The sequence below is a fragment of the Corvus hawaiiensis genome, chromosome 1 (assembly GCF_020740725.1).
Source record: "Corvus hawaiiensis isolate bCorHaw1 chromosome 1, bCorHaw1.pri.cur, whole genome shotgun sequence".
Taxonomy (NCBI): Eukaryota; Metazoa; Chordata; class Aves; order Passeriformes; family Corvidae; genus Corvus; species Corvus hawaiiensis.
Window position 1 is genome coordinate 60,235,694 of NC_063213.1, and position 17,965 is coordinate 60,253,658.

The 17,965-nt window shown below is 37.9% G+C and overlaps 1 protein-coding gene across 1 annotated transcript in view; it reads left to right on the forward strand.

The window, feature by feature from the left end:
• Window positions 1–1,596: 1,596 nt before the first annotated feature.
• The window catches only part of LOC125327546 (macrophage mannose receptor 1-like), a 32,565-nt gene continuing 16,196 nt past the window's right edge, over window positions 1,597–17,965 (forward strand). Inside the window, exons 1-15 of the mRNA XM_048307147.1 lie at window positions 1,597–1,774; window positions 3,599–4,000; window positions 5,120–5,293; window positions 6,754–6,912; window positions 7,812–7,925; window positions 8,408–8,542; window positions 9,532–9,714; window positions 10,283–10,440; window positions 11,092–11,205; window positions 11,540–11,655; window positions 11,958–12,106; window positions 14,867–15,066; window positions 15,726–15,853; window positions 16,490–16,577; window positions 17,779–17,923. Of these exons, the coding sequence (XP_048163104.1) occupies window positions 1,717–1,774; window positions 3,599–4,000; window positions 5,120–5,293; window positions 6,754–6,912; window positions 7,812–7,925; window positions 8,408–8,542; window positions 9,532–9,714; window positions 10,283–10,440; window positions 11,092–11,205; window positions 11,540–11,655; window positions 11,958–12,106; window positions 14,867–15,066; window positions 15,726–15,853; window positions 16,490–16,577; window positions 17,779–17,923 (2,323 nt within the window). The 5' untranslated portion in view covers window positions 1,597–1,716. The remainder of the gene's footprint in view (window positions 1,775–3,598; window positions 4,001–5,119; window positions 5,294–6,753; window positions 6,913–7,811; window positions 7,926–8,407; window positions 8,543–9,531; window positions 9,715–10,282; window positions 10,441–11,091; window positions 11,206–11,539; window positions 11,656–11,957; window positions 12,107–14,866; window positions 15,067–15,725; window positions 15,854–16,489; window positions 16,578–17,778; window positions 17,924–17,965) is intronic.

Here is a 17,965-nt window from a genome sequence, read left to right on the forward strand (position 1 = left end):
GCCCATAAGACAAAGGTGATTTAATTTCAATACACAAGTGCAAAGGAACAAGAAGGCAGTGCCACCTCCTGCCTAGAGCTCCCCAAGGTATGTGTCAGGTGCAAGTGACATTGTTAGGTTGGCTGTTCTAACTTTGCTCTCCCTTGGAGTCTGGCCTCAAGGATCAGCAGGTATTCCTTTGCGGGAACCAGTGCAGTACTGGCCATAGGAGGAGAGGTGCAAGAACACCAGGTGTGTTTGGAGTATCAAGGATTCAGTGCAATTGTTCAGATAGCCCTAAAACTTGTCTGAAACCTGGCTGAAGGGAAACCAGTGTTTGCCTTACTGCCAGGCTGCAGCTGGCACTTGTGTGGCTTGAGGAGCCAGAAAAAAATAGATCCTTTCCTTTTTATTTCTTTGTTATTGCAAAATATCCAACTGAGAAGAAAATGGAATTCCTCTGGGACTTTATCCTTGTCATGAGTATATTTTGTCATCATCTGGAAAAGAAAATTCAGTTAACTTTGCCCTAAGATCTGTACCTAGCATTTCCTTGTAATTTCTTATTTCACAATTCAATTTCTTCTATTTATTTTAATCCTTTATATTTTCTCAGGAAATTAACCCCCTTTCTTTCATTGTCTTTCTGCTAAGCAGACAAGCAGGATCAAATCCTGTGTTTCTGAAATGCAGTCATCTTGGCTAAAAACAGGAGAGGATAACAAATTTTCTTGATATATTTTTGCTAGAGGTGCAATCAAATATGTTACTACACTTCAAATGATATTTTTACATCAGAGACTGGTTTTTATCCATTTAGAAGTTTTTCTAAACAAAACAAAATATTTCCACTGTGAAGATCTTCTGTGATAAAGTCAGGCCCTTATACAGTTATAGGGACAGTCTATAGTGGTTGGACAGGAGCATTGGGAGTGCTGTTTTTCTCAAGTTTCCATCTTTAAGTTTGGAAAACAAAGTGCTGAGTGCTGGCCCTGGGTAGGATCTTGATCTGGGTAAGAAGCAATATGTGGCATTTCCTGAAATTGTGACTGACTTTTCATATGGCTCTCAAACAAGATTTACCTGCTTCACAAGAAAAAGAAACATTGATTTTACAACAAGTCATTTTTCAAGTAGTTTTGGGTGCTTGTTTTCTAGTTGCACTTACGTAGAAATGTAGCAAATGGCAAACTCCTGTAGAAGGGCAGTAATTTTTCTAATGTCCTGCAGAATGAATTTCACTTAAGTCTTCTAAAATTCACTTCTGTCCTATTGCACATATGGAAATATGAGACTTCAGTGTTTTCCTGATAGTATTTTTTTATTCTGCATAGGTAAGATATAAGATTTAAAAGCTAAGGCCGAATTTCTCCCTTTAGTGTTTCACTGTTGATTTGATCCCATGAGCTCCCCACGTTTCCTCAGGAGAGACAGTGGGAAATTAGTAAGATATAAACTTTTGTGACCACCTGCTTTCCCAAGGAAGCATGGTTTGCCCTCAGCGAGAAGTCATTCTTGTTTGAGTGTAAAATCTGTGGCACGTGGTCTCGTTTTTTTGAAACGTGACATGCGACAGAATGTTTCCTTATTTAGCACTCAGAGCTTTTTACCCAACCATCCAGCCTGCAAAACTGAGGAGAACCAGCCGCTGTCCTCTCTTCAGCAGGACTTTATTGCCAGCAGCTCTCACCATCCAGGTTTTGCTGAAGGGAAGAAAAGGAAACAGCATTTACAATTATGTTTTTCAGGTTCTTGGTTGTTCTCTCTCCCATTCACAGTGCTTTGCAGCTGGCAGGTAAGTGCCTCTTGCTTGCTTCCTGTGAAGGTTTTCATGAAAGTGCTTCCAATCCTCTGGCTTTTCTGGGTGATTGTGGTTCTGTGGTACTGCCAATGTGTATATTATTAGTTGGGGTTGGGGAACCTCTCAATGGCAGGCAAGAGGCAGGATCTCACAGAAAAATGAAATGGTTAGAGAAGGTTGCAGAGACTCAATTCTTAAAGGCTTTATTCATGTATAGTGGCACTATCATTTCAATAACCCCAGAAGATCAGACCTAAGAAAATAATGAGCTATGCTTAAATGCCTTTTAAAAAATTTATTTAATTCTTTACTTCTGGGTTCTGATTTTTGAGCTGTTGGTATCTGGGTAATGGATAACAAACTCAGGCAGTGAAAATCTCTAGGAGTGGTGAAATGTGGAAATATTTGTAAGACATTAAGACATTCATAGATGATGGCTGTAAAGGGGGTTTATTCGCTGTTTTGAACAGACTCATTGAATTCACTGGCATTGATAAAATGGATGGAATAATTTTTTAAAAAATAAAATTGGATTAAGTTTAGGAAATATCTTATGGAACTGCAGTGACAACACAACTGTTATCCCTTTAGCTGGACTCCTCTTCTAGGTTTTAATCAGGTGGCTTCTGCAGACCTGAATATTTAAGGTTAAATCCTTTCACCTATTTAACTCCGGAGGAAAACTGTCACAGTTTGTCTCAGAGTATATGGTATTTTTTTAAATCACCATGGTCTGACTGAGGTCAGAATAATTATTTTCAGTGTACTGCATATTATCAATTACATTGATTTCAATGTTTTGCAGGCTTTTAATGAAATGTCTTTAACCTCTTAAGTACATTTTTATTAAATTATATACCTACTGATCAAGACATGTATCAGGGACCAAAACTCATTATGAATCCTACAAGTTTTGGCAGAAAATACAGCTGCATGGGTCACAAAGTAAGAGACAAGGCAGCAGAGAAAATTCATAGGCGCAGCTCACAATTGCTGCTGATAAACTCACTGCAGGACTGAAATTAGCTCCCCTACTTCTCCCTTACCTTTAGGCCAACACTTTAGGCATGATCAGACAAACTGCCTGGAGAGCTAGGGACCCAATTTCTGGTACAGGTGTACCCTCTACCTTCTACCTGCCTTTACATACTGGCAAGTGTCAGATGCTGCTACTCCCTGGTCCTTGCTACTTCCTCGGACTGCAATTGGCTTCCCAAAGTCATTCCTAGTTTTATAGTCAATGGCTCATAGCAGGGGTGGCATGTCTTGTAGGTCAGCAAGGCCGAGGAGTCCAGAGTGACCCCTGAGAAGCCAGTTCACTCACATTTATATGATGAAAAGGAAAGGAAAGGTGGATTTGGGAGTGGGGAGGCAAATGGCTCAGCAAAGATGGCTGTGTACCCACTAGGAAACCTGTAAGATCTGGCAGGGTGAGAAAAGTTTGCAGAGGTCACACGTCTACAAGGCCACACATCTGGGGATAGGCTGGAACAAGGTAATCATAATATCAGTGTGGTTGAGGGAATTCACATGACTGGTGTAAAACCATCCAACAAGCTGTGCTCAGCTCAGCTGCTGCTGCCGCCTGCCACTGATCCACAGTATGGTGACGTATAATCATGACATTCCTTTTCTGTTGTCTACTTTATTTTTAATCAGTAGAATTGATGATGCCCTGGGCCCTGTTGAAAAACATAATGTTTTTATCTGATATGAATGAACTTCTTGTTCATGTGAATGGGAAGCAGAATCATATCACATATCCACTATACAAATATTGTATATTAACTATTTCCTATGTGTTGTTTTGTTTTACAGACATTGAAACATTTTTACTATATAATAAATTCAACAAGCTCTGTCTTGAGGCATCTATTGCACAGTCAGTTAGAACTGCCACTTGCAATCAAGACAATGAATCAGAAAAATTCAGGTGGATCACAGATCATCAGCTTATGAGTGTGAAACTGAAACTATGCCTGGGGGTGTCATTGAAGAAGGATCAGGCCATGGTCACCCTGTATCCCTGCAATCAAAAAAGTGAACTCCAGTGGTGGGAATGCAGAAATGAAAGCCTCCTTGCAATCCAAGGAGAAGATTTGTTTTTCAGTCCTGGTAACGAAGAGCATGAGAACGTTTTGTTAAAGAAGGAGCTGAGTGCAAAGAATAAGTGGAATATCTATGGGGCCATGGATGTTTTATGTTCCCAGGGGTATGAAGGTACAGAAGATTGATTCTTTCATCCTTTGCATTAATTCCTTTGTGAGTGTTAGAGTGTTTAGGATCTTTGGCTCTGATATGCTGACTCCTTCCATGAACACCAGAGTTTTAGGAAATCCATGCACTGAGGTAGTTAACATTGAATTTAATGCTATATTTATGTCCAAGCATGTATTATACACACACTATTTTTTAGTCTATGTATTATAGTACATTAGTATTTCACGTATTATAAGTATTGCATGTACTCTCCATATATTCTATAAATATATATTATTAGTGTATATGTATATACATGCTTACTCTTATAGTATGTATAAGTATTCTCTAAAGTCACTATTGCTCACTGTCCTGTGTCACTATATTATTAACAGAGCACATAAACACTGATAAGTTTCTTATACAGTCACAGGGATATGAAATTACATCCCCACGAAAGAAACACAATATGGGTGAGCTGAGAAAGGTCTTAAAGTACTGATTTAAGTGGAGGAAGAGTGGCTTTTTTGACTCAGCAAATGAGGATGCTCATGGAATAATTATAGTCACCAGTGCAATTACCTTTTTTGATTAGCTGAAGTCTGATTGTTTTGAATGGCTTTCCCACATCCAGAATGAATGCTCTAAAAGCCACCTCACAGGATATTTGAACACTGAACTCAGCTATGCATGTGGGAAGCCTCTTCACTGTTTGAGATTCTTAAATGGTCACTGGAATAAAACCAGAGGGAGATAGTCTAGTATATGTTTACTTTTTTCCAGGAATCAAGACTTATAAATATTAGTTCCTGCTCTTGCATGTGTTATATAAATATTAACATTGTTTGAAATAGAAGTATCTTAGGGTAGCACTCTGGAACCTTATTAAAGTTGTAAAAACATCTTGGACAGAAACTTAATTGTAGACCTCACTAATGATATATTACCTTACAGAGTAGCATTGCTCTAAAACAAATGTAAGCAGGTTAAGTCTGAAAATGTGTTGAAACGATTTTTTATGATTATGGGACAGGAACCATGGAAAGCTTTGAGATGCATTTCAGCCACAGGCTTTACTTTTTCCCTAGTTTACATTCATTTGTTATTTTTCATATTCACGTTATCATTTTGTCTTCCCAGAGACCTTCACGCTGCTGGGAAATGCTTTTGGTGCCCCGTGTGTCTTCCCGTTCATGTACAAGGAGCAGTGGTGGGCGGAGTGCACGGCCGCGGGCCGCACGGACGGCTGGCTCTGGTGCGCCACCACTGCCGACTACGACACGGACCAGCGGTACGGGCTTTGCCCATCCAGAGGTAAAGAACCTGCTCCCACACAGTTCCCCTCAGCGTTGGCAAACCGGCATGAGCAGAATGGGATTATCTTTATAATAACCACTCATAACTTACAAGAACGTATTTTAGTATATGATACATTGCCACATCCTGCGGCTCACTATGCAAGGAAATATCGTTGCATGAAGATGTGAAGAGAGTGATTGAAGAGTAGAACAGCACTCAGTTCCCATTAACTGTGGGGATGTTGTTGAGCAGCACGATAATTTTGAGCTCCTTACTGTTTCCCAGCCAGGATGTGTGCTGTCACTGTTGTACAACCCTTCTCTGAGGATTCCCATTCTGATGGATGTGGGCACAAAAATGAGCACTGTAGGAGGATTGATGTTGAAGTTAATATTTCAATCTTCATGATTCTCATGTGAATATGTTTTTTTACTAAAGTGGAATGTGTCCTTTTATCTGTGTTGTTAAGTCCTGTTCATATTGTCCAGGAAGTAGCCTTTCCATCCCTTTGATATCTGCCTGGCATTTCTCTGCAATTTCAATCACTTTCTTCTATTTTTGTGGTCACTTCCCCCTCTATCTCCCTTTATGGCTTTGTTCTTGTCAGGAGAGCTTTGCATCCACGACATTGAAATCTCCACCTGACACATCTTGTCTTTCCTCTGTATTTCTCCCCATGGCCCCTGTTCAGCATTGTCCTTTATTATTGGAATACCCCTTTACTCCAATTGATTTAAAGTGGACTTTCAGTGTGACACACATCCTTAGTCAACTATGCTTTCCAGGTCCCTGCAAAGATACCTCAGACACTGAGCCCTGAAGGTGAGTGACACAGGGTCATTGAATAATTTTCAGTTTTTGAAAGCTAGTTCAAGCTTTCAGTTCTTTTTATTTTAATTTCATCTTCATACTGACTTTTGGGAATAATCAAATACATGATACAATTTTGTATTGTACTTGATTGAGCATGTATAAATCTTCAACAAGTCAAAGATGCAAAGGTAATCGGAGGAGGAGCACCTCTGCTGTGTGACAGGCGCTTCCAGAGGCTCTTCACAAGGGGATGAGATTTATCCAAGAACCTTTTTGATGCTGAATTCAGGTCTAGTGCTGGTTCTTACAGCTCTCAGTGGGAACTGCTGTCAAGAGAGAGATGTTGTGAAACTTTTTAAATTTTTCACGTGGGATTTCTGCCACAGCACTCCATGCAATGTATTTTCCTATGCAATCACTTCCCTTTCGGTAATTCCTGACTTTTCTCTCTTCATGGCAGTATAGGCCAGCTTTACCTGTCAGTTTACCAGCCTTAATTTTGTCCTTCCCCATCTGCTTGTAACATTCTCAGTGGTCTTGAAAGAGCAGCCCAGGTGACATTTAAGGAGATGAATGAGAACCTGCCACACAGAACAAGAACTGCAATTCAGTTTTCTGTTGGCAAGTTTCTGTGACCTCTGTTGTAATTATTTTCTTCACAGATACAGACAGCACCTGGACTACAGATCTATCAACAAATGTTCACTACCAGATAAACTTTGACTCAGCTCTCACGTGGCACCAAGCCAGGCGGAGCTGTCAGCAGCAAAATGCAGAATTATTGAGTATCACAGACATTCATGAACAAACATACCTTAAAGGTAAGGCAGTAAAGCAAACCCTGGGTTACATTCAGGATCTGTTCAGGCCATCATAACAGCTAGGGATTATTTAGTATGAATTTGGCCATTGCCTTTGGACCTAAATATGTGTGGGTAAGAAAACAAAATATTTTAGAATTTTCAAATTCATATCAAAATTGCTGTCAAATTTACATAGAATTCAAAGTATTCCAGCATCCTGCAAGTGTCACAGTTTGACTTCATGTTTACAAACCTGAGTTTATATTAAAACACCGTTGATTTCTTTTTTTTTAAATGGGGGAAAAAATCCTGAAAAGTAAATGAAAGTTTTACTTTTGGTAAAAAGGAAAGTTTTAAAAAAAATTGGGAAAAAAAATTTTTTTTATGCCAAAAGAAAGATGTGTTTTGTTTCAAATGCAGTTTTGACAGCTGATTTTTTCATTCACTTGGCAAACTGAAAAATATCAACTTTACTTATCCATGTATAGCTGAGGGAATGATATGGAAGAAATATTTATTTTTCATTTTAGGGATTAATTCAACTTCCAACAGATTTATTATCATTGTTTATTCTTACACTTTACCAATATTTCTTCCTAAATGTACAGAATTTAGCCTATTCTGCAGAAACAGTTTTATTTTGGATATAATCTGTGGATTATAATATAATATTATATTTGGATATAATCTGTGCCTATTTTTCATTAGTTGATAAAATAAAACAGGGAGTTTCTGTTTGTTTACCTTTTTAGAGTATTCAAAGCTTTGGCATATTTCAATTTGTCAGGTATCTCAGTATCTACAGATATTTGCAGTTAGATATTTCGGAATTGCAAGTCTTCCTAGAGACACTGTTAGTGACCATTGCTAATACAAAAGTGATTTATAAAATAATTTATTTTCTTTTTGTAACTTAGAATTAACAGAAGGTACAGATTCTGCACTTTGGATTGGACTCAACAGACTGGACTTGACTAGTGGATGGGAATGGACTGGAGGCAGCCCTTTCCAGTACTTAAACTGGGCTCCAGGTAGATGTGACTGTGTTTGATTCTGTATTTCTAAAGAGAAAATATACATACCTCAAATACTGCTGTAAATTTCATTATCAGATAAATATTCCATGAGATAAGTATTTTAGCTTTTCTTCCTTTAGCTTTACAAAAACCTTTTTTCTATAGCAATAAAAGACAGAAACCTTCAATGTATTGCAAAAATATTTTAGCTGTGAAAGCAACACTCTCTGTCCCAAAAACATTCAGTCTTCCATTTCTTGACTAGCAACTAAAGTATGAGTTTACAGGTTTGTATCTACTTACCTAACTTACACACTACATTTCATACAGACATTTCCCCTACTAGAGACCTACCTTAGCTCTCGACAAAGCTGGGAAAGACATGACCTCCATCACTTCATCCAGGAGTGGTCTCTCATGTGCATTTTAGACCTCAGAGCTCTGTTTGTCTTTCAGAAAAGTTAATTTTTTTTTTTTTATCTGTACTTTTCCCAAAGGAAGCCCCTCTCCAGAATCTGGAAAGCTCTGTGCAGTTTTGAATCCTGAAACAAAAGCTAAATGGCAAAATTGGGAATGTGATCAGAAACTTGGCTATATTTGTAAGAAAAGGAACTTTACTTTGGTTCCGTCAGGTACGTTGATATATGTTGATAATTAAAGTAGGAACTGTTATCTGAACCACTCAGCATATTGACAAGGACGAACAGAAGAATTAGAAATAGAAATGATTTCTTGTTTCTCTGGTTTCTTTTCACAACTATTGAAACCTTTCTAGTCTGATCTCCTGTTCCACAACATACAGAATGAAACAGATAAAAGCAAAAAAAGTCCAACTAGTCCCTCCTGTCCATGTTTCAGCGGCTATGTCTCCCCTTTAAGTACACACACTGCTAACCATCAAAAGGGAGAACGATCCAAAAATTATTTTTCAGAAGAGGGACATCAGTAAAAATAAGCCCAAGAAAGAAAGATGGAGAATTTAGTGTGGTTCTAAGTCATTCTCCAGGACTTGTGGTTAACCAGCACCCAGATTAGTAAATTCAGGGGTCTCTGCAGAAGTGGTGGAAGATCAAGACTATGAATGATCGACACAGTGAAGTGAGAAAAGATATTTTAAGTGTATGAAGATTTCCCTGTTGGTGTATCCCTATGTATTCTTCTAGCTATAAATCTGTCTTACGACTGTTACTCTATCAATATACTTAATCCTTTAAAAATTCATAAACCTTCTATGTTAGCTGCAGATAATGTCTGATTTCTCCTATCTGACAAATAAATACTAGGTGATACGGAAGCTGATAAAATTAATCAATTACAAAATTAATACATGCGATTAATACATTATGAAATTAATGTATTTGTTCCAGACATTTGACTGATCTTAGAATTTGTATTAGGTATTATTTTAATTGAAAAAGTTTCCTTTTCCAAGTTAAAAATTGCCTGATTTAGAATCACATTTTTGTTTACTACATTTTGTGTTCATCATTTCCTTATGATGAGAATTTCAAAAGAAAATTCTTAGTTTTGAACTTTTGCACAGATTAAGTGGAAATATTTTCAATGTCACGTCCCTTGCACGGCAACTGAACTCCTCTAAAGCCTTGGTACGTGTTCCTAGGTGACACTGGGCCTGTAACTTGCCCAGATGGATGGGTGCCGTATGTAGATCACTGCTATAAGATCTTCAGGGACAGCAAAGGATGGGAAGGAGCTTTGACCTCTTGTCAGAAGGAAGGGAGTCACTTGGCCAGCATCCAAAGCCTTGAGGAGCACAGCTTTGTGGTGTCGGAGCTTGGGTACAGTGAGTATTTCCAGGGGGTCTCTTGCCATTGTCTGTGTGGAAATCCAGACATCTGAATTGAGAGTTCCTGCTGAGTTCTGGATGTTGTCAAAACTCTGATTTTACTTATTGCCAAAATAATTGATTTAGGACTGGGGGGCTGGGCTTAGGGGCTTTCTCATTTTTTTCATTTTGTTAAAAGAAGCTTAAAAAATTCACGCTTCAAGTTACACAAAACCAGTATTTTAAAATTTGACTGGTGCAATGGAACTAAAAAGTAACTACTCAGAGTTCTATCATAAAATCATGGTGTATCAGCATTAGGCTGGTAATTCACACCCACTCTTATGAGGAAGAAGAGCAAAATTTTTTCATTCGGTGCAAAAATTTCCTTACAGCCTAATTTTCCAAAGCATACAGTCTTTATTTTAATATCTATATGAAAATATTAATTTATGAAATGATCATAAAACACACTAAATAATTTTATGCTTCATAAATTTGTGAAAGGAGTTACATATCCAAAGCTTGATTGTGCTGTGAAAAGGGGGGGTGCCGTAAGAGGTCTAATCTCTGTTTCCATCTTTAGAGCCAACAGACAAGCTGTGGATTGGGCTGAATGACCGTAAGGTTCAAATGTATTTTGAATGGAGTGATGGTACCCCAGTGACATACACAAAATGGCACCTGGGAGAGCCATCCACCACAAACAACAGGCCAGAAGATTGTGTCCTGATCAAAGGCCAGGTGACATTACTCAATACATATTGTATTTCCATATTGAAACTAACTATTTAATCAAAGAATAAAATGCTCTGTTATTTCAGCAAATGGCTAAGGCCAGAAAAATGGAGGTCGGGAAAAGAAAGAGACTGAATGTGACCTTTAAAAAAAAAGAAAGCATTACTGCATCACTGGTGAAATTTTCTCTTTAAGCACATCTGAAAGTCACAAATGAAATTATTAGGGCTATGAAACAGGTCTCTGCAGGTATTTTGAGTACATTCTCTCCTTTTCCTCTGGTAGTAATGATGGTATACGGGGATCTCTGATTCCTGCTGGCTCCTTTTTGCCTGCTCATTTGCCATCCTATAGCACAACTGCCTGTGAAGGGCCCTGCTCGAGAGGTCAGGGAGCAGCTCCATGTACCCTTCTCCCTTCTTACCACTGCCAGCTGTGGCTGTGCTGCTATAGCCAAGTCTACTATTTCACTGAATGTGAGAAGATTTGGTTTCGTTATCATGCAGGATAACATGATTGGATAAGGAAAAAAAATTCCATTTCAAAGTAAAAGGAGAAAGAAAATGAATCATTTTCATTATAAAGAAAGACATTATTTATCTTCTTTAGATTATTCATCTTTAATTTCTTTTTATTTCAAACTTTTTCCGGACACAGAATGGCTATTGGGCCGACCACATCTGTAAGAAGAAGATTGGCTACATTTGTAAAAGAAAAGCTACATCACAAATAGCTGGAGAAAAAGAAATTACTGAGGCAGGTTGCAAAAAAGTAGGTATGTGAGAAAGGAACGTCAGCTTCTCAGATGAAATAAGTACATTGTCTGAGAAGCAATTAGAATTATTTGAATTATTTGTATTATTTACATGGAAGGGTTTTTGTTTTTATTTAATATGAAGTTTCTCTCTCTCTCAGCTACTCTAAAATCTAGAAAACCATTGACAGAAACCGCTTAGAAGGGATCTGTAATTTCACTGCAAAAAGTTTCTAATTCATAATATTCATGATCACTGGGCTTCATTAATTTTGAAATGGAATACTTCACTAAATACATGATATCACAATTATTTAAAATTTGTATGGAAATCCTAAAACCATGTTACAGGGCTGGAGAAGATATGGAAACTACTGCTATTTTATTGGACATGTTCCAGCAATATTTTCAGAAGCAAACACCACTTGTGAAGGAGAAGAAGGTTACTTAGCCACAGTTGAAAGTAGGTATGATAATGACTTTTTCTTGGCTTTTAAATAGCTGAAGATTGTATCCCATGAAATATTCCTAGAAAAGCTAACACAACACCAAACAGCAAAGTGTTTAAGTAACAGATGAGGTCTTTAGTTGAATAACAAAAAAGTCTTACTTTTTTTTGCTGTTTATATGGAGTCAGAATCCTACGGTAAGGTCTTCTCCCCCAGCTTGAAGCAGGGAATAGGAGAAAAAATTTTGTCATCACATTAGACAAGTAGGATTTGGGTAAACGTCTTCGTTTTAATTTGCATCTCTATGATCCCTTTTACAGATATGAACAAGCCTATCTGACCAGCCTTGTTGGGCTGAGGCCTGAAAAATATTTCTGGCTTGGCCTCTCTGATATGCAGGATCAAGGCACTTTCAGCTGGGCCAATGGTGAAGCTGTCTCTTTCACACACTGGGATGCAGGAATGCCTGGTAGGTGCTGTGATGGGAGATGGTGGGTGCTCTGAAATTGTGGTCCCTATTTGGGTTTGCTTGGTCAATGTCCTCTGAATTTTATGTGTTAAACTTTTGGTATATTCTACAAGCCCTGGCAGTTTTCAAATCCTGTATTTTAATTTCAAAGGGAAAAGTTTGAACTGCAATTTTATATTAGGACATCTGGTATATTTATCCATAAGATTAACTTTTTCCCCATCTTCACAGGGAGATAACAGGAGTTACAAACAGGTCCTGAGACTATTTCATACTTGTCCCTCTATTGAAAAAGTTAGCCTGGGAGAAGAGTTTAAAACAGAGCAACTGTAATATGGATTTTAAGTTAGAATTACAAACTCAAAGTATCAAAAATTACTGTGCCACTATTATTTTTTATGCGTGATACTAAGAAAACTGCATTCATGGGCTCATACTGTACAGAAGCAGGGAAAACAAGATTTCATAATGCCATGAGGAAATCTGCTCTCCCTGAGATATACTATGCTCCTCATAGTGATCATTTGTCTGAAAATTTTATTGAAAACCTCCAGTGAGGTTATAAAATACAAAATAAAAATAATAAAAAAATTACAAAAGACAAAGACTAGTAAAACCTTAGCAAATGCCATAAGAAGAAAGCTTGCCAGGGAGTCTGTGGTGCCAGCAGATGATCAGAGTATGAAGAAAGCACTCAGAGGTCATGTTAAGGAATCTTCATTAACATCCAGGTGCCACTCTGGAGTCACACTCACACCACATGAGCTGGGACCAAGGTCCCTTCCCAGCTACACCCCCCACACTCACACAGTCAGACAAGGTTTCCTTACCAGCTTGAACCCAGGTTTCCCCAGATTTTTTGATCCCTAAAATAATTCGATCATGGTGCAATAATAAAACAACAGCTTGAGCTGGTTGCCTCCAAGGAGGGTCCATGAACAAAGGAAACTCTGGGGTTTTTTACCCTTACAGTCTACATGCACTAAGACTAGGTCCTTGGCTCTGTCTGTGTCTTTGGGTGTCCGCTCACCTGGCTGAGCCACTGGTGCCTGTGCCCTTTGCTATGCAAAGTATCAGTGCCAGTTCACAGCCCTCTGCCTTGGCTCCCACCACCCACAGCTCAATCTCTAGCTGGCACTGCAGCTTGCAAACCAAACTACCTGCAGCAAATGCATTCCTCAACAGTCAGGCTGGAACAGTAAAGAAAAATCTGTTTCCTTGCATCTGTGTTCACTGAGAAGAAAATGGACTTTTGTGCTGGAAAGCTTTGTGAGGGTATCTATTGTGGAAGAATCTATTTCAAGAGTAAATATCAAGAAAATAGACTATGGAGTAAATTGATGGCATGAAGTCAGGACTAAGCATGGCTGCAAAAGTATCCAGGAGCTGTTAAGGTTACATGAAGTGAACTCTTCTCTTTAATGTGTAACTTCCTCCTAAAGCTGCCTTGACATCTAAGCTTTTCAAAAAGACAAATTTGGTGCCAACATTTAAAATGGTTCCAGGGAGATAGGGGAAATATAGATGAATGAGTCATTACTAAATTAGCTGAATCTCTAATAAAGAAGATATAGTGGGAAAGATATATAAAATCACTTCTGGAAAGGGAGGTTATGCTTATAGATCTCCCAGAGCTCCCCACAGAAGGCAAAAGCATATGAATGAGGGAATTCTATTAAGTGTGGTCTATCTCAATTACTGAAAGACTTTCAGCTAACCTGACCTAACACAGAAAAGCTCTTACACGAATAAAAGTATTGATCAAAAGCCACTGAATGGAAGGTGAATTTTTTATTAGGGGGGCTATTTTTTACTGGGGAACTGTGTCCCATAATGACCTGTGCCAGAGCCCATGCTGTTCAATATATTTTCAGACTATTTGGAAAAGGTGAAATAGTGAGATGACAAAATTTGCTGATGGTAGTAAATTATTTCTGGTAGCAAAGATGCGCCTGTGAGAAAACTCAGGATGGTATCAGGAGAATAAGTGACTGAGCATGATCAGTAAAACAGCAGGTGAACTTTGATGCAGGTAAAGGATGTTCTTAGGAAAAACCATGTCTTGAATTGGCATAAAATGATGGATTTATAGCTGATAATTTCATTTCTGTTCTTGGCATGATGGTAAACAGGTCCATTAAAACATCGGGTCTGTGCCAAACAAAAAAAATCCCAAAATGTTAAAAATACTTAGAAAATTAAGAAAGAGCACAAATAATCCATTGAATAAGCCCATTTTGTGCATTTGACTGCATCTTGTGGGATGTAGGCAGCTCTGTTTCCTCTGAGAGAACCATCTAAAATTACAGCAAACATCATGGGATAAGTTTTGGGCTGAAACTGTCTGGGTTTGCACACCCGCCCTCATATGCACCAGTGGGGTTGTTTCCATCTATGTGAAAAAACACTATTGACCAAGGTAATGCTGTCTCATGTAAAACAGGCTTAACATAAATAGGAATGAGATTCTCACTTGAAAACATAAGATTTCACTTTAAGAAACTCTCACCCTACTTTCTACCCAAAAAATTAATTATGCAGGACATTCAAAAACAAAGGAAAAATAAAGTAAGATTCTAATTGGATCATGACCTCCTCAAACAGAAAATACTACTCTGCCTGTATGAAAAACACCTAAAATATAAATTTGCTGTTCAAATGTTATTGCAGGGCAAAAAGTGAGTGATTTAAAAAAAGAATTAAATAATTCACACTTTATAAAATATCCAGCATGGTTTTTTTGGTTTTTTTTCTCATAAGGAAATAAACCAGGATGTGTAGCCATGAGAACTGGGACTGCAGCTGGATTATGGGATGTTCTTGACTGTGAGATAAAGCAAAAATATATTTGCAAGCAGTGGGCAAAGGGTGCAACAGTTCCACCTATTCCAACTACTGCTCTGGTCCCTGCATGTCCTGAAGGTTGGGTATCAAACCGCCATAGAAGTTCCTGTTTTAAAGTAAGTGCCTAAATAGTTAAAAGAAGCAGCTTGGTCTGGGGTAAGAAAATAAACAAGAAAAAAAGAAAAAGGAACTGACATCTTCGTTTTGCAATATCTGAGATTGGAATAGAGCAAAGAACAAAACCCCAAAAATTCTTCTCAGGAAATTATCCATGAGAGGGGATAAACTAAGGAAGAAAGATGAGGTTGAAGGGAGGGAAGGGAAGGGAGGGGGGAAGGGCACAGGAAAGAAAATGAGGAAGTTTGTACTCCAGGGGTTGAATGAACTGGAGCAGGAAATGGAAGAAGAGGAACATAAACATCAAGGCCCCAGAAAAACATAAAGAAAAGAGAAAAAAAGAAAAACCAGAAACAACTTCATGTTGAAATATTAAAAGGAAAATGTCAAAATTCTGTATTAAACAGCAGAAGCAGCAAAGCTGGTTTGTTGGTGCTGCTCTTTATGTCTGTTGTGCAAAGATGTGGTATTTGTCTGAGATGTGTGAGAGTTCAGGGAACAAACAGGGAAACAGTGAAGTATAGTCTCCAGCAGCACAATTCCTAAGGGTGGGCCTTGCTAAAATACGCATATTACCCCACAAAATAAAGGATAAAAAATCACATTCTTTAATTATTGTAACATGTATATAATATGTTTTAAGATAATTTCTCCATAGTGTTTTTGCAGATCAAAAATTAGAAAGAAATCATGGTTTGAAGCTCTAGATTTTTGCAGACAAATAGGAGGGGATCTGGTCGCCATTAACACTAAGGAGGAGATACCATTAGTAAACCAAGCAATGAGGTTGGTATTTGATGTGTGTTTATCCTACCAGATTTAAAAGACTTTTCATATGAACTATTATGAATGATCTTACATGATTTCTGAAAAGCATGGATTCCTCAAAAGTGAAAAGACCTGTGATAGTTCGAAATTTATCTATTCAGTAGAGCAGCAACAACTGTTTTTAACATTTTCATGGAAAAAAAAGAGTGACGTGTGTTGAGAAAAATTTTAAAAAACCTCCACCAGTACCATGATTACTAGATACAGTTTAGAAACACATGAGATTAGCGGTATTTCTACAAGGGTAGAAAACATGATCAATGTATCTACTGTTGAAGTAGATATGTATCTACCCTGCAGTGGTCAGTGCTGAAACCACTTTTTGAATATGTGAAGGTTTTCCCTAAGTAAATAGTACATTAGGGAAATACATGATCAATACTACTAATAAGCCTGATAACTAAGCTATTGACACTGAACCACAGAAATATTACACATTTCTATGAAGAACATATGTATGCACTTCACCGAAGGTAATAGGGAAATTTGCAACTTCACTGCTTTTACAATGTGCTCTAGAAAGTTCAACAATGTATTTCTGGATGTTTTTTGTGTTGATGTTTACACACTGCTCTGTCCTGCAATTTCTTTTAGTGACACTCACTGTATGTTTGAAACATTTTGGCTTGGTATATTTTCCTTGAATCCAGATGAAGGATTTGCCTGGAGTGATGGCTCTCCAGTGAGTATTTTAATTTTTCATCATATTTGTTTGCTTAAGATACTTTGGCATTTGTACTTATACTGTCTGGCTTTTTACAGTTATCCTCATCAAGAAAACATGGATCCTGCAAACTAATCTGTGATCCATCTGCTAATCTGTATTGTCATGATTAATATCATAGCTAAACTTTTGAATGCATGGAAATTCTCTGTATCTCATCAGAATCTGTAGCTTTTTGTGTAATTTATTTTCTCTTCCAATAAGATAATATTTACACCTAATGTCAAAACATAAAATTCATTATACTGCATCATGTATCCTGTCTCAGTAGCCATAAACTTCTTAAGAGCTAATCAAACAGCAAGCATGTTTCCCAGTATACTCCTGCATCCCCCAGTAAGTGTGGTCATAAAATTTTAATTTACTTATTTCCTTGAATTTATCCAGTCGTCTCTTGAGCCCATGCAAATATCTACAGCTGTGAAAAACATTTCTGTGGGATCTACTTTTATTACCCTCCATTTACTACTACTCCCTATTCTTTCATATTTTTTTTAACACAAGAAAGGACCTCTTCCCTTATCTTATTCACATAACTTTCCATAAAAGTTTCAGAAGGTGTCATTACCAAGAATTCTAGACAATAATAAGTAGGTTGTACCACATGGGTCTCCCTTTCCATTTGGATGTCAGTTTCATCAGAGGTAACTCCTCTAGATTTGCAGGACATGACTTCCCTCCCAAAAGTCACACTCCCATCCTCATTAACCACAGGGAAGGGAAGAAGGGAATGAGGAATTGATGCATGATATGGTTGCTGCCACCAGACAGATGTCAGACAATGTAATTTTGAACCAGGTCAGACATGGAGTGAAAAGTAGCCTGTCTGCACATGATTAGCATGAGTGATATGTGGGTAAAATTCATAGCTAGGTGAAGTTCATTAGAAACAGTCCATTCGCCTGTTTCTCTTCTGTCTGTGTCTATGGCTTAGGGCACAAACAAGAGGAAAAGCCCCCTGTGGCAAGACAGCCATGTCTGAACACTGACATCATTGCCCCACTCTAAAATCCTTACACCTGTTGCTTTCCCTGCATTTCCAACTCTTTTTAGCTAAAACCAGGGTTTCTGAGACAAAAGCAATTAATTTATGTTTTCTAATGGAAAGTACAGCTACTGAAACAGATAAAAAGGGTAACAAAGATGATTTCTTCTATAGGTTAGGTACACAAACTGGGATGATAGTCCAAGGAATTCAGGACAACGCAAGTTTTGTGGCTCACTCAATGGTGCAAGACTTTCTGGACTGTGGTCTCTTTCAGTCTGTCAAGAACAGCATAACTGGGTTTGCCAAATAAAACAAGGTAGATTTCTTCTTCTCTTTTCGCAAGAAAATTTAAAAACTT